The 22,397-nt window shown below is 38.8% G+C and overlaps 2 protein-coding genes across 2 annotated transcripts; one reads left to right on the top strand and one right to left on the bottom strand.

The window, feature by feature from the left end:
• The first annotated feature begins 343 nt into the window (after positions 1 to 343).
• On the top strand, positions 344 to 1,893 carry ngrn (neugrin, neurite outgrowth associated). The gene is made up of 3 exons (XM_032572994.1): positions 344 to 789; positions 881 to 991; positions 1,236 to 1,893. The coding sequence occupies exons 1-3, from the start codon at positions 554 to 556 to the stop codon at positions 1,804 to 1,806; spliced, it is 918 nt and encodes a 305-aa protein (XP_032428885.1). The 5' UTR covers positions 344 to 553; the 3' UTR covers positions 1,807 to 1,893.
• A 1,444-nt stretch (positions 1,894 to 3,337) lies between these two features.
• Positions 3,338 to 20,967, bottom strand: sort1b (sortilin 1b). Its single transcript, XM_032572984.1, has 20 exons — positions 20,356 to 20,967; positions 18,238 to 18,297; positions 18,012 to 18,085; positions 17,822 to 17,924; positions 17,550 to 17,711; positions 16,303 to 16,376; positions 14,026 to 14,075; positions 13,587 to 13,714; positions 12,839 to 12,983; positions 12,213 to 12,368; positions 11,407 to 11,513; positions 11,176 to 11,278; positions 10,917 to 11,085; positions 10,444 to 10,634; positions 10,172 to 10,361; positions 9,280 to 9,396; positions 8,555 to 8,663; positions 8,342 to 8,454; positions 8,111 to 8,240; positions 3,338 to 5,563 (listed from the first exon to the last, which is right to left on the bottom strand). The coding sequence occupies exons 1-20, from the start codon at positions 20,626 to 20,628 to the stop codon at positions 5,549 to 5,551; spliced, it is 2,469 nt and encodes an 822-aa protein (XP_032428875.1). The 5' UTR covers positions 20,629 to 20,967; the 3' UTR covers positions 3,338 to 5,548.
• Between the last annotated feature and the right edge of the window lie 1,430 nt (positions 20,968 to 22,397).

Here is a 22,397-nt window from a genome sequence, read left to right as displayed (position 1 = left end):
TTAAATTATGTACTGGTGAAGATTAGAGTAAAGTACTTAAACAATTTTCAAGTGATTTTTAGCTATTTTAACTTTTCATTCATTATTTTGTAGTGATTTACATCTATTCGATAATTTATTCAACAAGTTGTTTAATATTTAAATAAGTATTCGCATATTTATATTTATTTAATTCAGTGTCACGTGTCATCTATTTAATTGTAAGCTCATTCAAATTTGGCACATTTGGACCTGGCTAAAATCAATTTCTTTCGTTGGAACTACAATTTAAATGTTGTAGACACCAACTGTCCTCCGTACCGCTAGGTGGCAGCCTTGCATTAGTTCATAGCACTGAGCTGTGTTTGCGGAAGTAGTCACACTATGAAGAGTGCATGTGAAGTCAGAAGGAGGCACTGAGCTTTAGTCAAGTCTCGTGTTTATTCTCAGATAAGATAAACGCACGCTTTGCATTATCGCAAACTATTCTTTGTTCATTCCGTCTTAGTTTTTGCCGACTGACCAAATCTAATCTTTTTTGTTAGTATTGCACTCTAATGAAGCCCGTCCGTCTATGAGCATGGCCCGACCTATTCAGGTCTGCTGCCTCCTCTTTAGGTTTTCTGCTCCCTCTTTGGCTTCCCCCGTTTATTTAAACGGCGTCAGGTTCTCCAGCAGAGGCAGCAGCAAAGTCTGGGTGGGACAGAACCATGTGAGCGGAGACGGAACCAGACCACAAACGTCCAGATTCAACGATGACGTAGAGCCTGAGCTGGAGGGGCTGGAGGATAAGCTCCAGGCTGTGCTGGAGTAAGAACCATTATACATTATTACAACTCCAAAACATATTCTGAATGCAAACGTGATCATTGTAAGCAGCTTATCTTATGTTTCTTTTCAGCAAGGAGAAAAAGAGACAGCGATCAGTGAAGTTTGATATGATAAGAAGGAAAATGACTCCACCAGGAGCCCCCCAGAGGAAACTAACGTGGGACGCTATTGAGCAAATAAGGTGATGGTCTCTTTTTTTCAGTGTAGTGTGTGCGCTACTTTTTTTTTCATCAAAAACCTAAAAATAGAGGCAAAATTGTGGTGAATTTTTACCATTAGACCAAAACCTGTGTATGGTGAGTGTTGATTCTACTCTTATACAAAAAGTAATATTGGTTTTGTGGCTCTAAATAACTTTTGTTTAGTAGAAGCAAAAGTAAACATGACTCTTTAGATTGCTGACACTTTTCACACACTTATTTCAGATATTTGAAGCAAGAGCAGCCAGAGGAGTGGACGATCGAGCGCCTCGCTGAGGGCTTCTCTGTCCCCCAAGATGTCGTCCTGAGGGTCCTGAAGAGCAAGTTTACTCCCTCTTCCAACAGAAAAGTCAAACAGGATGCTAAAGTGATGGTTAGACTCAGCCAGCAGGTGTTACCTTCTGATAGCAGGAGGCAGGAGAACAAACTGAGGCTTCCTCAAAGTCAAACACCAGCTACACTCATACCTAGACAGACAGAAGGTGCTCTGATTTCTGAGACTGCTCCGGCTCAGGTGCTTCAAAGTAAAGGTTCAGCATCTCTTGTTCCTGTTCAGCCTCCAAAGCTACCAGCTGGGACTTGCAAAGAGGCTAGAGTGAAGGGATCAATAGTAGACGGGGATGGTTTTAGTACAAAGGAAACAGAGGAGGATGAGGAGTGGGAGGAGAGCTGGGATGGGCAGGTTCTGACAGAGGAGGACCTTGAGGAGATTCTGGACATGGATAAACCCGCGCCTGTGGTGCAGGTGGGGAACGATTTCTTTGATGCAGAGGGAAACTTTTTGTATAGAACCTGAGGACAGAATGAGTTGAAATGCTGAATGAAGATGATTTGTACACTGAAATTAATGTAATAAATAATTTTCTTAGAAATGATCAAAATCCATGGAATTAGAGTTTTATATTGAAGCCATTTCTTTTAGCTTTTTAAAAATATATATATTTGGGGGTTTTTTCATGTGCTGTATTGCAGTATTAATACTTTTCACATTACAGCTGCACATTTTATTAGAATTTAATCAAACTGATTTACTCAGAGTAACACCTAAATGAAGGGAAAGTAAGTTAGATATGTTCTTTTAAAAATTGTATTCAGCTCTCAGAAAATATGTAAGAGAACCTTGCAAAAGGGTATTTTTGACATATGAGAGAACATGTTAAGCCATTCAGCTTGAGGGAAAACAGGCTGTTATCTCTACAAAAACTTCTGAATCTTCCTTCTCCCTAGATTTAAATTCTTATCTAATATTTATAGAAGGAAAATGAGCCATTCAGTGGTATAATTTGCATAGATATACTCTTAAATAATGGATGCTTGCTGAACGTGTAGATTTAACTTCCTTGCCCAGTAACGCTAGATGACAAGTGTTTTGCTCCAAAACTATTAAGTGTCATTCTTAAATTTCCCTATTCAAATTATTTTTTAGCTTTATTTGGACTGAGGCCAAATAAAGCTAAAAACAAACTGTTAATACACAGTTTGCAGATGTTCAAAGTCAGGATCAGAGATTAATGAGTATATTTAAGCATTTCCAGTGTCACATGTCTCAACCTCATCAGGGTTTAATAAGACATTTTGAAATACATTATTCAGACACACTCATTCAGAGTTCCTTGTGTTAGACTACACCAATGTCATTATCATTTATCTCAGGAAGAAGTCATAGCAGCAACTTCAGTCTGAGGCAGCATAACCACATCCTGCAGGTGTTGTGTTAAATTTGCCTACCTGCAGAAATCTCCAGTTGCATCTTGATTTCTGCATGTTTGAAGAAAGCAATCAGTGGTGTCAGAGTTTATTTTGGAGTATGAGAATAAAGGGTGAGTATAAATGCATGCCATACTTCAGATTTCAAATTCTACTCCTGCCGTTTTAAAACACACTCTTCATTGTGGCTGATCACATAAAATCCCAAGAAATCACTGTGAAAGTTGTGATTGTAATGTCAAATACGGATTTAGTTTTTACATACAAGCTATTTGTGAAAGTGTAAAAAATGTTTTTTTTAATGTCCATTACATGTTATACAGACATGTATACATACCAAAACCAAAAATACAACTATTGCTTAGACCAGATACAATGTATTGACTAGTAGCTGACTTCTGTGTGCATTTCTACTCTAGTAAGGTTTTTAAATTAGCACAATGTCAATATGGAGGCTATTACATCAACTGTCGACAGTGACACAACAAAACTTTAAAGAACTTAAAGTGCATTTAAGACCTTAGAAACACAACATTTAAATTCCAGTATACAAGATTTTAAACCATTAATAAACTTTTTTTTTTAAGTTGATGGTATTCACATGAAATAAGTAAACACAAAAAGAGGAACACGACTTTATTGCCAAACCCAAAGAAAAGAGCCTCCAATACACAGTAAAGAGAAACAGCAGTTACAAATGTTCAAACTTGAATATTTACACAACCAATCACAAAGACTCTTTAAAATCGATACATCAGTTCGAAAATGCAAGGAAAACGTGTTTTCTTTAACACAATGCAATAAAGCTTCATTAAATAGATCTCATTTTCCAGTGTAATGCAGCTACATAGTAACCTTTTTCTCTTTTGTACTTAATTTCTTGTCAAACCGTCTCAACCAGAACCAATTTTAATATCAGCCCCCAAAAATAGTTTTTGCTTAAAAACCTTTTAGAGTTAAGTATCATTCACATGTTTACATGCAGTTTAGCACTAACCTGTATAAAATAGATATTTACTGCGCCAGGAGTCTTTATCGGGGTAATAAGTGAAGCTTGGGGTTGTCACCGACATTAACCGTTAAAACTAATAAGATGGTGGACGCCGGCCACATGTCAGATTATCACACCAGGCACTTGTTTAACCACATCCAATTTACTGCACTCTACACCAGCTGGTTATAAATAATGTAAACCTATAAAGTATTTAAAACAAGACTGTGCGAAAATGTTTTTAAGACAAATCAGAGACGTGGTTGACATGGTTACAGATAAAACAGTGTAAAAGACGCAACCAGAAACAAACATTAACGTTTGTATTGCAGCTCATCCAACCCCTACCAGGCTACAGTAATTATGCTTTACAACATTTACACAATTAATTACCTTCTTTGAATTGCTGTTATGTTTTCGTCACCAATTTTTTTTTTTATGCATTTGGTTTTCTAGTTAATGCAAAAGATATGTCACATATTTTGTAGAAGTTAGTATAAAAACTGCTCAGATTATTACAAACACAGGTATATAGGATGACAGCGATCACTACTGTTACAACAGGTCTCGTTTAGGAAAAATGATCGACAAATGCCGAACGTACAAGGGGGCTTTTGTGCTTTCAGTAGTTAGGACTGCAGTCTGAGCTTTAACAAGACAACCAACAACTCTAAGAGATGTTTTGTCATGCATGGACAATGTCTTAAACATACAAAATCTTCACAGGTTATTGCTATCAAACCTCATAGAGATGCCTTATTATGAGAGATGCACCGATCAATCAGCAAGAGACCGGAAACAGGCCGATGCTCCGATTGGTGATTGGTAAAGCAAATACTGGAAAATATGATTTCCTACTTTCCCTGTTAAATGCGTCAAATCTAAGAATTCGCATAATTTACGGCCAATTAATATATCAGTCAAAAGCATTCAACGTAATGTCTTTATTAAAAATAAGGAAAGGAAAATATGCTTAAATGTAGATAATATAATTTCCTTATTTTTTGTTGGATTCAATATTTCCACCTCTTAAATAAAACTGCATTAAAACTACTAACTTATGTGATGTAGTCAAACTGGGGGGAAAAAACTGTCAAAATTAGAAAATAGGAATCAGTATTGGCCGGAAAAACTCTGATCGGTGCATCTCTTCTTACTTCTTCACCGCAATGCAAAGATCTACATACTTGCACTCCAAGAACACAGAGAAATGTGGAAGATTTCACCAACGGGCAAAATTTCTACAAACATGGAAACAATTTGGGAAAATACTTCGATAAAAGAAGGGATTAAGACTCGACTCATCTGTGAAGATTAATATTAGCTAGAGGCCAGTTGTGGCCCTTTAGAAAATCTCCAAATTGATATCTGATTGAAATCGTTAAAGGAAAACAGTATTTATGTACAAGACAAATCTTCAAAAGTGAAAAAAAAAAGATTTCCAGGAGCACTTCAAGGAAATGGAAGAGGCAGGACCCGTAAAACAGAGGAGACTTTATACAACTCACTTTTCCTTCATTCCTAGTGCGCTAGTCAAATTTTCTCAGCAGCTCAGCTGTTTCTTCATTTAGTGAAATAAATAACTGAAAGTTTAAAACTTACTCAGTACAACCGACACCTTAAACACGACTTCTTTCATGGTTCTCCCCAACTGCGGCATTAGCTCTCAGGAAGCCTTCTTACATTCATTTGACTTAGCCAATGACAGCAGAGTCTCTGTCGCTGAGGCTGAAGTTTACATCAGAGGGTGGAAGGAAAAAGTAGCTGGAGAGGAGAGTGACGGGAACAGCGGCTGGCTGCGGGACAACCTGTTGCTCGCTTGGTTAAGAGGTGGCGCCTGCTATTCAAGCAGATCCTGCACAAACACAAGACAGCATAGCACTGAAGCCAGAACCAACACTGTGGGTAAATAAGACACTGTACACAAAAACACACCCAACTCTGTTTCACAAGTGACGTACATATGTCTAACCTCCAAGATCCCTTCAGAGTGTGAAGATAACTAGTTTCTGTGTCGCCTTTTTAAAGGTTGGTGTCGTATTGCAGAGCTTCAGTGTTGAGTCTGGGTGAGGTAATGTCCGCTTCGGGTTACTACATGTTTACTCATAAATTAACCCGAGCCGAGTCTTACCTCTGCTCAGAATGAAGCTGACCAGAACAATCAGTGGCTCCAGAGACGCTGAAACACTGAGGTCAGTGTTCCAGCCAAACAAACACAACTGAGGGATCGTTGGATGGAACGCTCACGTTAAAAGTAATGGAAGTTTAAGCATTTGCATCAAAACAGAGCAAATTTTTCAGCCAGTAGTTTGACTAGAACAAGCAATGATCTGAATTTGAACAAATATAATCCTGATTTCACTTAAATAAAAAAAAAACATTGCACTTTTTCAATTGTTAAATTATCACAATGTCATGTGCTTACTTATGAGATAGTGGGTTAGTAAAAAGTTATAATCAATGCTTACTATTGCGTAATTGCAAATATACAGAATCCTCTATGCTGATTGGTAGCTATCATTGCTACCAATGATAGCTGTGTAAAAAGCCTTAAAATTAAAGATGTGTAAAAAGCCTTAAAATTAACTCAACTCTTATATTTCTTCTGTGAACATTCGTCAAGCTGTTTTGGATCATGACGATTGATTTTCAGTTTTCTGGGAAAGGCCACCAGGTTTTATTTAAATTATTTACATTTCATGCACAGTTCTGATGTTTACGGAGCCCTCCAGGGACACGGGGGAAATATTTTCTTTTGCGTTCCCTCGCAAAAGATTTTGTGTTCCCTCACAATACTGTACTGATCAGTTCATGCGGCAAAATTAAATACTGTAAGCCTTTCTTACGGTGGCCGCCGTACTTTCTGCTTTAATATAAGGTTATGTGAGGTTTTTCCATGAACGTTAATAACTCCTTGTGAAATATCAGAAGTTTTATATCTTTTTCTTTAGGCACCACAAACCTATGATATAAACAGAAACTTTCCGTAAGTAGGAAAGAAATAAAAATACATCCTAATTTGGACGATTTCTGAGTTATCGCGGGGTAATAAGTCATCTGACAGTTTTGATTGTGTCTTTGTTGTGCTGATTGTCTGAATGGTTTAAAGGGCCGTTTTCATGTTCAGTTCCATCTCAACCTTAACAGACATAAACATGCAGTGAATAAATCGACTTTCAAGCAGTTTTTTGCACCAAAGACTTAATAATAAACACGTTTGGTCCAAAACACTGAAAATCGATTTATTTACTACATGTTTGTCTGTTAAGGCTAAGATGGAACGGCACTGAAAGCAGCCCTTTAAAACATTCAGACTACAAACACAACAGAGACACAATTAAAACTGTCAGATGACTTATTACCCACAATAATAATTCAGAAATAGTCCAGATAGTTTGGATGTATTTTTATTTCTTTCCTTCTTATGGAAAGTTTCTGTTTACATCATAGGTTTGTGGTGCCTTTCTATACTAAAGAAAAAGATATAAAATGTCAGATATTTCACAAAGAGATATTAACATACATGGAAAAACCTCACATAACCTTGTGTTAAGGAAGAAAGTACGGCGGCCACCGTAAAAAGGACTTACAGTATTCAATTATAACTGATCAGTAGATTATTGCGAGGGAACGCAAAAGAAAAAAAATTCCCATGTCCCCTGGAGGACTCTGCAGATGTTCATACCTCTGGTAGATTAATATACATTTTTATAAATTCAACAACAAAAAAAAAAAAAAAAATCGAATAAAGTAAAATGATTCAATTCCAAACATAACCTTTACTAGCATCAAAGCAGCGAAATCCGAATTGCTGACCAGTTTTCTGAATGTTTCCACTGGTGTGTTGATGATTTATCTTTAGTGATAAGCTCCAAGGCTTTCAGGTTGGAAAGCTTTCAGAGTGGTAAAAAGGCCATCACCCTAATGTTTAACTCCCACTACACATTCCTCCGCATACTGAGGAGCAGACACTTCAATACTTTGCAACAGGATTTTAAAAGTTAATCTGCTTTTTACCGTTAACGAGAAATATTAGAACTGGAGAAATTTGTTCAAGTATTTAAAAACCAGTGACAATATAAGACTCTGTATTTTGTATTAGATGCAGTTGGGACAAATAAACAAGGCTGTTGCAATAGTCCAGTGATATTGCCAACAGTACAGGAAGTGATGCACTATAAAAATCACACATTCACCATAGTTAAAATTAAAAATGCAATCCTTTTCCACATATTCGTCACCTGCAAGAAGGTGATGCAAAAAGGATGCACTTCTCTGCTTATTGCAAATAAAAACCTTCATGTACTCTTTAATTTACTTTTATTGCTAAACCCAAAGACTGCGTGCGTGTGTGTGTGATATTTTACGTTATGTTAAGGAGAAACAGTTTTTTCCGACATACCTCATCAGAGTCATCGTGAAACTCTATTTTGCCGTTGGGGGCGTGGTTGGTGTCCAGCGGCTCATCTATCCCGTCTGCAGCGTTGTCCTCAACGTGTTGCTGCAGCACAGAGTACCTGTGCACCAAAAACCTGCAGAACACATTTAAAAGACTGTCAGGAAACCAAAAGCCATTCAAAATGTGAGGAGAGGAAGCATTAGGCCTGTGGTTTATAAAGTAAATGACACCAACCTGCCGCCGCAGACGTACTTCCTGACAAAGACCACTCCTGCTGCGACGCTCAGCAGCATGACGACTACGACCGCTAACAGTATGGCCACAGACTTGGAGGAGTGACCGTCTGTCTGCAGAAAACACAAACGGACAGAAATGTGGGAAATGCAAACACAAAACCAGACCACAGATAAACAAATGATTGCGGTTTGGTTTTGCAGAGGCACCAACCTGAAGCTCTGGAGATACAAGATCACTGACACACCTCTTACTGAGGTCAATCTCTTTACGTTGAGGCATCTGTCCTCCTTCACATTTATCTCCAGGGATTTTCCTGTACCTGAGGACCAAAACACGGACTATTTTAGAGTTGTCCAGCATGAACGTGTCTAATAGGTGTTCAGGGATTTGCGCATAAGAAAAGAACAACTAATCTTTTTAACTGACTTCAAAAAACAATATAAGAGAAAAAAATTTAAATCCTTAGTACACATATCTTAATTATCTGCTGTTCCTTGCAAATACAATGTGCAGTAATAATTGTTAAGCTATATAGCAATTAGAGATGTACTAGTATGTCAGTAAAACTTGCCAAATGTTTAGTTTTGAGTAAAATTCACTCTTACAACAAGCTTCACTGTGACCCTCATTAGTTTCCTTTCACCTCTTTCTGCATGGCAATTAGTTCCTTATTTTTAAGGAACTAATTGTCATGCACTGACACAAAACACAAACTTCCTCCTTGTACCCAGTATGGCTTCACCTAAATCTCCACCAATATTGAACAAATTTTCCAGAAACCAACAGAGATTACTCACTCAGAAACCAGCTAAATCAAGTTCTGGAACATTAATGTCCAAAGTACAGAGCTAACTCGTGTGATGCTTATACATCACTTGGGAAGTGAACCGTAGCGATGTAATTAAACTCGAATTTGACAGAATCTGAAACCTTACCCTTTGGTCTGCAGTTGCTCCTCTTTGCCATGCAGGCAGAACTCCAACACTTTGCCCTGCAGGTCCGGCTGCTCCACACACTCAGAGCTGTTCTCTTTACGCGAGTATCCAAAGTCACTGCAAGGAGTCACACAATACCAGGATCAATACTCTCTTATCAATAAGGTATTCATACCCTTTAACTATTTTCCATATAACAGCTTTGTAGAGAAAAAAAATACTCCTGGTTTTCTTTTTTGTTTGTTCGAATAAAAAAATCTGAAATGTGTGACGATAATTCATATTCTGCTACAAGCAGAATCTCTGCTTGTAAAGAGCCTTGCTGCTTTACTAAGGAAACGTTTTCCCAAAACCTGATGCTTCCACTACTGTGTGTCACTGTGGGGACGACGTGTTCAGGATGATGCAGTGGTAGTTTTTAGACACACACGGTGCTTGGATTGAAAACAGGATTTGGTGCTATTTCAACAATTTTATTTGCCGCTCCTCCTTAAATTACCAGAGTACGTGACTCATAATTATCCCGTCAACAGATTCGCTGTGGTTCTCTTGGATGCCCTTTTCTGATTAATGTACTCCTTCCCTGGTTTCCAGTTTAGGTGGACCATCACTGTTAAAGTGGATTTCATTCAGTGGATCGTGTTACAGACTGAATGACAATGCATGACACCCTTTCAGGTTTTATTTGTAAATGATTTTTTAAACCATGCATAGCTTTCTTCTACTTCACATGTTGGAAACTATTTTGGTGTCGTCTCTTGCATAAAAATCTTATTAGAATACATTAGCCGCTGTAAGGTGACAAACTGTGGCATAGCTCAAGAGCCGTGAACATTTGCGAAACCACTTTTCAGGTTTGAACAAGAACAGAAACACCTTCTCTGTATCTTACCACAAGAAGTCGTCCAGGGTGCATGCACATGGAGTTGGCTGTGTGTTCACAGTGTAATCACGTCCATTCCAGCAAACGGAGTCCTTTCTGAGCCGCAAGAACGTCTCTTTGTAACCCAGCATGCAGCCGTCTGTCGGGTCACTGATGTCATCAGAGTGGGCCAACCACTGCACATAGTCGTCGTCGTTGCCTACAAAATCATAAGTAAGGTCAAAATCCTTGAAGACATGCAGTTAGGAATTAGGAGTAATCTCTTTTATTGCATGACTTGCAGTCTCTGGTGAGCAGTTCCCTGAAGTCGATGGTGAAGGAGACCCAGTTCTGAGTGATCAGGGAATCTTTGTAGCCCCAGATGCTGACATTCATGGAGCGAGCTCCCGGCTCTGAAGCCAGCCCCGTGAACGAGATTGGCTCTTTGGTGAATTCGTAAATACTCCAGCACTGTCCTTCATCGGTGGAAAATCTGTCAGGAAGGTTAAAGAGTGCTGAAAATCTAGAATAAAAGTAAGAAAGTCGAAGAAAAGACAGGGTGGAGCTCGCTTGCACAAAGCATTGATATTTATACGATTCATCTGAATTAGTAGCAAATCCTGTAATTACAGGCTTGTTTAGTACAGGCTTAAAACCTTCAGAGAGGGATTCGTTGGTGTGTAAGTGAGAGGCCAAATATTTTATCTATCCAATCACAAAAGCTACAGAAGCAAATCACCCCACGCTTTACATTCATTTTAACTAAACAACGCACTTGATTTTGTTGATGGGTTTGCCATTGTCCTCCACAGCCACCAGCAGCCCTCCTGAGTCCAGCATGGCGTAGTGATGGGGCCCATTAAGAGCCTTTATCCAGGTGTAGCCTCCATCATCGGACACATAAACATCCGACTTCATCACAGAGATGGCGTCCCCGACGCTGCCTGAAAAAAAACACGTCAAAAATGCTCAGAGCGCCAAAAGCAATCGGGTTTGTTTCAAACATTTCTGTCCTACAGGGTCAACATGATTACCATGAGCTATGATTAGACCCACAGCGTTTGGCTCCGTCAGGGGCGGCATGGGGACGTCCAGCTTCATAGCAATGCTGTAAGCCGCATGGATGTGGAGACTGCACTGTAGATTCAAGAGAAACACAATCCAAAGTGATATGCGGTTGCTGCAAAGGTTAGAATCACACCTGAACCTGCAGATGTGCAAAAACATTGAGAACATAAACACGGCAATGCTTTGTCTAATTATACCTTGTCTGGATCCTTGGCTGTAGCGTCACACTTGGTGTTGGCAGGTCTCTGCAGGGGAACCCACTCTCCTCCCTGATCAAAGGACACCACAGACTGCACAGAGGTATCTGGAAATAAATTAAAAAATTTAAAAAACACAAGGAGAACGCATTTACAGGTAGCCGAGGGCGAAAGCCAGGAATAATGTTGGCAAAAAAAAAAAGCTTGATTCAATAAATTCAACACATAAACAGGCAAATCAATACAATGCGAAAGCAGGGATGAGAAATGGGTCTAACAGTGAGTCTCTAATTAAATATTTACTTCACACACTTCTGAGGGTGAGTAGTGGAGGAGCAATGTGTGTGAGTCTATTTCTAAGAAGAATCTGAAGGCTGCTACAGTCTTTTGCTAAAGTATTCACATCCCTTCTTTTAAACCTTCCCACATTTTGTGATATTATAGCTACAAACTTGAGTGGCAATTTATGTGACAGACCAAAGCTAAAAGCTAGAAGTATGTAGGACTACATGGGTTGCTAGAGTTGATTGGAGGATTAGGTTGAGTTAAAACAATCCAATATGAACCATTTCGCAAGAAAGGATGTGCAATGTTTCTACCTCTAAATTTGCAAATGTGGTGGAGACATAACCCAAAAGGCTTGCAGTTCCATCTACACCGAACGGTGCTTCTACAAAGTATTTGTTCGCATTTTTGTTCTTCCACTTCACAGTTATACTTTGACATTTGTTTTGTGAAAAAATGTGAATACATGTAAGACGGGTGTGAGTTATTCCAGCATCTGCATACTTAGAAACACAAAGTACCTTCTGCCAACACACTGGTGATGAAGACTCCTCTCAGGGAAGTGACGTTGGTGAAGTCGGTGTCGCCCCCCGTCGTCGTATAAAGATGACGCTCCAGTGACTTGGAGTAGACCGTGCCTCGATCGTCCGAAACATAAATTGTACCAAAACCAGTATCTGTAAAAGAAGATCACACAGGACCTGATGAGGATCTAAAAATAAACACGATAGGGTAATGATGTTACAACTGGAGTATGTAGGTGCCGAAAACAGATGTGCAGGAAAATCTAAATGGCATCAGCCCAAAGGGTATTAGAGGGATCGGATGAAAACGTGGTTTGTTAAAGTCCTGAAAGTGTCAAAAATGACAAGAAACAGCTACATGGTCTGCTGGTGCAAGATAAAACTGATATGAGCATGTTATCAAATTTGACAATCAATACCACAGGCAAAGCTTTGCCTGTGCAAAACCGGATAAACAAGGTAACTAATTTGAATGCTGTTTTTTCTGTTGTTGTTTTATTTACTTAATATGTAAACATCTTACAAAAGTAATTCCCTTGCACCATTATCAAGCATACCCATGTCTACAAGAGCTCCATACCAATACTGTTTTATTAAACATCTGAGTTACTGCTTGCTCTGACCTCCAGGCTCGTCAACATGCATGAAGACCATATCGTCATTTGCTGCCAGGATGGAGTAGAACTGCTCATGGCCAACCGGAGGGAGCTGAGCCATGTTCCAGTTCTCACCCTGATCCACAGACACGTGGATCATCCTCATAGTGCCCTGCATGGACAAAGAAGCAAAAGGAGTTCAGGTCAGAGACAAGCTCATTTAAAGAGCATTATTTAAAACATAGGAACTCTAGTTTGGATCCCATAAACACTGACAGTATCAGTGTTATTGTTTTGTTCAGAAAAAACTTTTCATCAACTCCATTTTTCTGAATGAAAACTTACTGACATTTTTTGCTGAAGAAATGAAAACCAAAGGAAGAGTTGGGGGAGGAGGGAATCAATAAGACTTTTTCTAAAGTTTTAAAGTTTTTTCTCCCAGTTTCTAAGGAACGTGTGCATCCTATGCAAATAGCTTCCCCATGCAGGTAACATTTCAGACGGTTCTGATAAATATCTGATAAACACATCAAATAGCGAAAGATATTTTTAAAAAGTACTTGTAATGTACAGTACATTTCTCTATTAAGTTTATGGGAGAAGTGTGATACTTCCTCATGTGCGATGTTGGCATTTTACGTCAATAACTTCTCTTTAATCTAGATGTGGAAATACCCGAAGAATGAATTTTCTTACCAACCTAAAGGCCTAAACAACTAAAGGTCTCCTCTGATGTTTTAATCACACAGCCTTAAATAAATTCTCTTACACTGACCTTTCCCGTCATTACTGAAGCAAAGAGGAAGCGTCCACCCAGGCCAAAAGAGAAGATCTTGCTGGCAACAGTCTTGATGGTTTTACCCAAGTCTGTGGTTCTCTTTAGCTGCAACATTCCCCTGTCACCTGAATCATGGAGGCAGGTCATTGAAATCATGAGAAATATTGAAATGTGAAACAGTCAGAGAATGTAGCATTTTTGACCAACTCCTCGCCTCATCTGACATCAACTTTTACCATCTTGATACATTTTATAATATCGCTGGATGCAATTGTTGGAATCATTTATCCTGTCCTCTAGACACCTAAGATACTTTTAACTACGTATCTGATGTGGCTTAGCTTAGCCACATCAAAGTATGAAAAGAAAAACTGGAGAAGGAGTGAAATGCTGGAGCCCAGCATGTTTCAATTTTGCTTGGGGAGGAATCACTTACTGCAGGATCCATTTTGGCTGCTTGTGAAGAAGATGGTATTTTTTCTTCCCCTACAAGGAAATGGAGACAAAAGAAGAGACGCTTTGTGAGGAAAAATAGGCTACACACAGCTTTGTTCCCATTGTTACGAGTTACAATGTCAGAGTAAGGGAAAAGTTACTTTGTTTCACTTATTTCTCCGCTGTTGTAAATAAAACACACAGTTGAAAGTCTTAAGAAATTGATTAATAATTATAAATATGCAAAGTAAAGCAATTTGTGGACTGAGCAAAATGTCTAGGCATTACCTACAATGAAGTTTGATATACTGCATGTTCAAACCAATTTAACTTTTTAAGATGTTTTTTAACATTACAGCCACTAAGCATTTTGTTGGACATTATGTGGTGATACTTTTTTAAAAAGTTTGTTATGCTAATGCATTCATTCCTCTAAAATTATGCTCTGCGGAACACCGTTTTCCTGAAATTACAGCTTGAGGATAGATCTTTTCCAACTTTGTACATAAAAAAGACTGACATTTTTGTCTAGAATTATTTGCAAAATGGATCGTCTTCCTGGAAAGCAAGCCTCGTCTAACCAGTTTCTTTCTGGGACTGCTGTGAATTTAGCTCCGTCCGTCTTCCCATCAACTCTGACCGCCACATTCGTTCCAGCAGGAGGAACGCATGGCCATCACCATGTCGGTGCGTTCAGGTAGCTTTCCAAATGTTTCAACTTTGCCTAAAGTGTCTGCATAAAACCTTCAAGGCCAAAAGCTCAAACACGTTGGTTCAGCAAAAAAAAGTTGGCTTCGCAGTATTTCAAATGTTGCTGGTGTCCTCACTTTATGACCACAGTTACTTTTCTGTTTGCCACACAGACTTCTAAATATCAACCATTAAGTTTAATTTAAAACTTAAAATTTTAAACTTACTACTCTTCCATAAAGGCTTCATTTGTGAAGGGCACAACTGATGGCTGTCTTGTCACTAGATTTGCCTACCTGACCTTTGCAGCTTCTGCATGGTAACCAAAAGCCTTTTGGCTGCTTCTTTGATCTATGCTCTTCTTCTTCTTCTGTCATTTTAACTGGCAACGTATTTCTCAGTAGGTTTTTGCTGTTGTTGCAGTTCTACTATCTGCCATCAGAGGATCATCTGAACTGAACTAAACTGAACTTCTCTGTGATCTGCCTGCTGTGTTCTTTGGTCTCTATGTTTGTTCACCAATGTTCCCTAGCAAATAAAACTGGATTTATGCTGAGGTTGTATTGATTCGTATTAGGGTGAACCGATTTATCTGTGCTGATTTCCTTAATTTTGGGAGATCGGTGATTGGCCGATTTTTACACGTGAAGCCGATCTTATTCACCGATGTCATCAACCCTTTGTTGATGACATCGGTGTCCCCATTGTTGCCAATTCAACAACTTTCTTGATCTATTGAGCAACATTTCAGATAAAAAAAATGGTATCAGCCAAAATCGGAATCGGTAAGTTAGGCTTTTTAAAAGATCGGTAATTGGCGATTGGTCAGAAAGCTGCAATCAATGCACAACTAATTCATATATGTTCAAATTAGGTAACTTCTAAAGTCAATGAGATGCACTGCATTTTATTTAGAGGTATCAGAATAAATGGAGGCTCAATAAAGTTGTACAAAACCATTTTTTTTTTATTTGTGTTTTAAAAAGCATTGAAAATCATGCATCCTTTAAGTTTAGTTAAACTTAAGGGTATGAATACTTTAGCAAGGCACCATGTTTTCATGCTCCCAGGTCAGACGTGTCATTTCTGATTAAGAAAGAAAAGCTTCTGCTTCAGAAAAACAGCCCCTGTGAACGCCATTTTCCACACGTCAGGCGACTCGTTACAGCCTTAAAACTGAAACTAAAGTGCTACACAAAGGTTGCAAAGCGATAAGCAAAAGGAAATGTGTTTGAAAACAACCCTGGACTCAAGAAGGGCTTGGCACCAGCCGAGCAATCCAGTTTTACTGCATGTTTGGCGGCTGATGCAGACTATTTAGTTTATTTCAGAATAGAGTTGAATCTGATTTAATGCATGAGAATAACTTCAGCACATTCAGTATGTGTCAACCACATTTAGTCTATGGTTTGAAAATATTTGTTTTATTCACCTCACACCACAGCAGAGAGAGTAGGAACTAAACTGTCTTCCTATACTGAAGCTTTATTACAGCCGAAAATGAAAGAACAGCACCACAGATTATAAAAGCTTCTACACATCAAACTATAGTGGATATTAAATGAGTTCAGTGTCAACCGTCTCTCACCATTTAAAAAGGCACACCATGTCGGAGATTTTCTTCCAGTTGCGTCCAAAATCTTCCGAAAGCCAAAGTTCATTCTGAGAAAGGAAATAATTATTAACTCAAGAATTCATACAAAATAAAAAATAAACTTTTGTGAGGTTCAAGCTAAAGTTGAAAGACCAGCTCATAAACCCCAGAGCGTGTTAATAAATAAACACTAAGCAAACAAAGTGGTGTTTAAGTCTCATAAATTAATTGGGTCATTCCACGTCTAGTCACTCCCTTCTTCAACATAATTCTCAAATGTATTTCACATTTACCTTTTTCTCTAGATGAAAGTATAAAATTACAAAAAACCATGAATAATACAACTGACCATTTAGACTTGCCCATGTCTAAACTTGCCCAGTTTAGACAAGTTAGAAAGTAACTAATTACAAACTACAGGTGTCCCAAATCTTTTTCGGAATAAGAATTAAAAACTAAAGTTTCCTTTTTTTTTTTAAAATTTAAATAAAAATGTCTTTTAAGTGTGTTTTTATTTGTAGAATACTTTTTAAAGTCAAACTTAGATTTCAAGCTATATAAAAGATGAGATTTTAAGACTATAAGTTTGGAGAAACAGAAAGTAGTTCTCACCATTGCTAACTAAAAGTGAAAGAGGAGCAAGTTTTAAAAAAAGATTTCCTAAAAATTCTAAAACGATCTTCAGTTTTAAGCAATTCGGAGCAGGTTTTGCCATTTCCTGAACTGTTTAACCGTCATCACTTCTGCATTAGAAGGATGTTAAGCAGAAGTTTGAGATCAGACTTCTGATCTCAAACTGGTTGATTTGTCTGTTAGCAAAAAATCTACTTTTCTAAAACACATATTCATGAAAAGTTGAGTGTAATTTAGCAAAATCATTGAAAAAATATCAAACTAATAACAATGAGCACTAATGATATTTAGTTTATTTAGCACTGCTATGAAACGTTTAGTTTTTGATTTTGTGCTAGAAGCCCCTCAGCCTCTGCTAGAGCTAACTAGTCATTAGCTAATCATCTAACAAGAACCTAAATTATTTTACTCTTAAAGGAAATTTGGACAGTTAGAACAACAGTGCTTGTTGTTTCCATTTGGGATTAATATAAGTTTTTTTTAATTTAATTTAATTCAAGTCCCTTTTAGTTGCATCATAATTGCTCCAACAAATTGGGCTTTCAGCATTATTACTGTCCAACCAACTTTGTTTCTTTCCTTAAAAGTCTTCTGCATGCACTTCTTACCCTCATGCTGAGGACTGCCAGCACATTGGAGTTCTCAGGGTTGTATGAGATCTGCATCATGGGATTGAAAGGCAAGTTCAGGTGGGCAAAAGTCTTCCCAAAGTCACTGGAGGCAAAAATCCGATACCCATCTCCTCCAGAGATTTCAGCTGTCAGGATCACCTAAAAGCCAGAGTTCAAATGTTGCTGTTCAGACACCATTGCAGTGGTTCTGTCTACACAAGTCAAAAACAACCAGATGAGGCAGTGGCAAGGAAGAGGATGTGGCTTACTTTGCCTGAATTCTCAGGGCCGATTGCTATGCCAAACTCCGCTGAAATGAACGTGTTGTTGATTAAGTTGGTCACGTCCTCAAACGACTTCCCGTAGTCCTCACTGGCGGAGAAGAAGTTGCAACAACAATGAGATGTAATCTGACACGCAGCAGGCCAACTTCCTAACAGGTGAGTTTACGAGACCTACCTACGGTAGAGTTTGGACTGGCCGAATTTCAACAAGAAGATAGGGACCTGGAATGTGGTCAAAGCCAGTATGACCTGCGAAGAACAACGGTTCAAGGAGACACAAGTAATGTCATACAACTCTAGCGTGACAAAAAATACATTTTCATATTTGCCTGCAGACTGGCTTACACTAAAAGAACCAAACATATTTGACTCGATCATGTCCTGATGCGTACAACACTCACCCCTGTGCCATCTCCAACCCAGGCCAGTGACACGGAGCCACTCAGGTCGTTCAGTGTATACTGGGAAAAAGAGAACAAATAATTGTTGAAGAGTAGCTTAATCGGATGAATGTAAACATCCTTATCATATGCAGTAGCTGGCAGAAATGGGACTAAATGACAGTTACCAACACATATTCATACAATCATTTGCATGTGAATGTGTGTGATTAATGAGACTAAGACATTTTCGAGTTCAGATGTCAGAGGTAAATGAAACACAGCACCTTTCGCCACCTAGATGTGTTCCTGGTTAGCTCTCAACTATAACACACTATATATGTTTTCATTTAACTTACAAACATTTACTATGAGTGTGATTGAACACAGCCCAAGTACCACCGATTCTGCTTACAGCACACTTTGAGAGCAACGGATTAATAATTACTGTAATTTTGATTTTCATAGACCGACCACCATAAGGACAAGTTTCCAAGTGATTATAATGCAGATGCTAATACCGTTTAGCTATTTTGTTCCTCATAAATTAACATAAATGTAACAAGATGGTATTAATTGTTGGGCTACCTGATCCAGTAGCCGACCTGCTTCACAGATATGCTGCCATTTGCTGCCAGCCAGAGCTTTTCAAACAGCAGTACTTAAAGGAAATGGATGGTAAATTTTAAGGGTCCTTTTTTCCACATCATGTCTCTTCATGTTTTTCACCAAGCGATATTTCCAAACAGCCATTTTTGCTTTTCTTGTTCGTGAGAAGGAAAGTGTGATAGCATTGTTTAACCCCGCTGACTGACTATGAACAGTGTCAACAGTACACTGATAACCGACCACTACTTTGAAACTGGTAACAACACACCTACGCTTATTTTAAAATACCTTGGGGTATTTTTTTTATATAATGTTTATTAATTTTCATAAGTTAGCAGCAGATAAAGTTTTCAGAAAGCAGACAGAATCACCTTTATCAAGTATACTTTTGCATTCACTGTCAAACGGAGACCTGCTGCCTCTTCAAGATTCATTTCCTAAACAACAATTTGTGGGCCCATTACTCATCACACACTGTGCTGAGAGCCGTTCATGCCGAAAGCAGGCCGGTGCCGGTGGGACCTGGATGGTAACCTCTGCGGAAAGACAAGGCTGAGCTTCGAGGAACTCTCTCGGCCTGAGATTACTGGAGCCAAGTATACAAAGTACGGCATGCAAAGTTGATCACATGGCACCGGTGAGCCAGGCAAATAAGCAGCGCATGGTTCTTATTTAGTCTCTGGTTTTGTTTTTGAAGAGTAGATTTATGAGCTGGTCTTCCTGGTTAGTTTTTTTTTGTTGTTTGTTTCTGTCTCTGCTACCTAACAACACTTCCTGCTTCTGAAGTGCTCCAACTACCCCAGCACAAGCACAGCTTTTAATTACAAAATAACCAACACATCGTCAGTCACAAGGATTTTCAACTGGTTTCAAATTTCCTGTCAGCGTTCAGGCAGTTTGGCTTTCAGGGCAGAAGAGAAAACAAATGGATGCTGTGTGGTCCAGAAGGAAAACAAATGTGTGTCGCAGATACTAGTGCAACCTTTTGGGATGCATAAACAGGCCTGACTGTTGTTTAACTTGATTTTATTACACTGTGCCAAATTCTTACAGGAAATACAACTGAACAGAGGCAATAAACAAGAGCATCTCTACTTAGAGTCTGAAAAAATTGAGGAACTGCAAAGGTGCAGTTTAGTTTTGATTTGCATTTACAATTTGATATGTCTTTGCCTGTGATTTTATTTTATTATTACCAAAACATACACAGGCCATTGCTGATGAACAAATACTAACTTTTGATCTCTATATAGCAATTTAAGTCTATTTTGGGGGGGGGGGTACTCCTGATAGTTTAGAGGCCCTAATTCTCTTATGCTTCTGGCCTTCTCTTTCTCTATGAAAAAGAGTTATACCCGTGTGACATCTAGCAATTAAAAATATGAAATAAAAAAGCTCCATTTATCTACCAGGAACAGCACATTAGGCCTATTCGTGCACCTGGTAAGCACCTGCGCACTCTCCTCCCTCCCCAGGCGCAGTTTAATTGTCGGACTGCGACTTGAAACAGGACCTCTGATGGTAACTTACACTGTGGGTGTTGTCTTTTAACTTGCTCTGATACCCTTCGTGCTTTTTGCACGACTCGCCCTGGTCGACGCTCCTTCGCCGTATCCTGTGGTGGTGCGATGCGCCCAGCCACGACGGCAGGGACCTCTTCGCGATTTGCGCGGCTCTCCTCTCCACGGAGCGCCTCACGAACACCGGCTGTCCGAGAGCTTTGGATCCCGGCTGGAAATCCAAGCCACCGGCTGGGAGAGCGCAGACGGCGAGCAGCAGGAGACAATGCAGCAGGAGCCCCATCCTGCCAGCTGATGAAAGCGGCAAAAGCGAAAGGCGACCCCCAAAAAGAAAAGAAAAGAAAAAGCACTAAATCCCTCTTTGTTTATCCTGGTCTCGTTGAAGAATTGAAGGTCGCTGCAGCTCCGCCGCGGATGACATCAACAACAGTAGTCGTCCTGACAGCGACTGCACCTGCTTTGAAAACAAAGAACGTCCTTGTTTCTCTGCAAAGGGGGGGGGGAAACAAACAATAACTACAAAAACAGAAAATTATCTGATTTTCTTGCGCATAATAAACCGGTTGGTGTGACACCAATTACTCGCGCTGCCGCTCCACAGCCAACATGATATACTGTACAGTAAGACAAATGGTCTGCATAGTCTACTGCTGTGCTCGTTTGTGATTGGCTTATTGTGCAGCATGGCCAACCCCTTGGCTTTTCTGATTGGTTAAATTATATTTTAAAAAAAAGAGGTTGGACTGCACATTTAGCTGTCAAAGGACAGTCAAGGTAGGTTGAGCGATAGCTACTACCATGCAGCTGTATCTAGTAGTCTGAACTTTCTGACTGAGCACAAAAAGAGTAAAAAAGAGCAAAACGGTGAAAGAGACTTCGAGTCCTTTACTGACAACGCAGTTTATAACGACGGGAACAGCAAAACTGGAGCCTATAAATTAATTTATGCTGCATCGACCTTAGCACAGGTGGTGGTAATTAGAAGAAAAAATAAAAATAAATAAATGTTATACATATGTAGGCTGTTGATGCAATAATCAGAATGAGTTCATCATGTCAATCATTTATTTACTACTTTTCTTTTCTTTCTTTTTTTCCTATTTTAAGCCCGTTTCATCGTGAGGTAGATGAAAAGGTGAAAATGAGTCGAAAAGGTTTAACATTTCCAACCTGATTTCTGTCATATAAGTATGTGAGAGTCGTCATCAGATAAAGCAAGATAATACAACCACATCACCCTTTTTGGAGGGGTGATTGTCTATTTTATGTTTGTATTTTTATTTTATTTATGTTTTATGTTGTTGTTTTTCCCCCAGAAATAATAAAAAAAGAAGGGGATCATTTTTGTCCATTTTTTTATTATTGAACCGTACTGCAGTAGAAGTACCACATATTCAATTGTTGGCCAATATACAAAAAACTACTTCAATTTCCAGACTGTTTAAAGGTGGCACTTAACAGCAACACATAATAATATGTAAGAGTTCATACATTTATGCAAAAAGTATCTCACATTCCTGTGTGTTTATTTGTCAGGCATGCTCACATTATATTATATTATGAATAGTTCCAGATTAAGAGAACTATAAAAAATGCTTTCTGAATCTGTAAATTTGTTCCTCTAACTAGGATGACTTGTCACATGTTGCAAATGACAAAAACAAAATATATATATATATTTTTTGTAGTAATACACAATAGGTTCACACGTTCACGCTCTGGTTTTCCAACCTTTCTGCTCCAGACTACGAGTCTCAATCAATGCCTTCACACACACAGTTCTGACAAGGAATGAGAGATGGGAGGAGCAGAGCAGCAAGTGTTTGCATTTCTCCACTTTTTGCTCACGGACTGGCTCAACCTGTTTAGCAAGTCTGTGAACTAGCAACAATAAAACAACAGAAGAAATGCTGCATCTTATCGTGGCACAAAAAAAAAATATGTCAATCAAGTTTTAGTCATTTAAGAACACCTTAAGGGGCTATTTTTAATATTTACTTTAAATCATTAACTATATTCTTTATTATCTTAGTTGTGTGCTACTGAAGTCCT

Source organism: Xiphophorus hellerii, chromosome 1 (assembly GCF_003331165.1).
Source record: "Xiphophorus hellerii strain 12219 chromosome 1, Xiphophorus_hellerii-4.1, whole genome shotgun sequence".
Classification (NCBI taxonomy): domain Eukaryota; kingdom Metazoa; phylum Chordata; class Actinopteri; order Cyprinodontiformes; family Poeciliidae; genus Xiphophorus; species Xiphophorus hellerii.
This window is presented reverse-complemented; position numbering and strand designations above follow the sequence as displayed.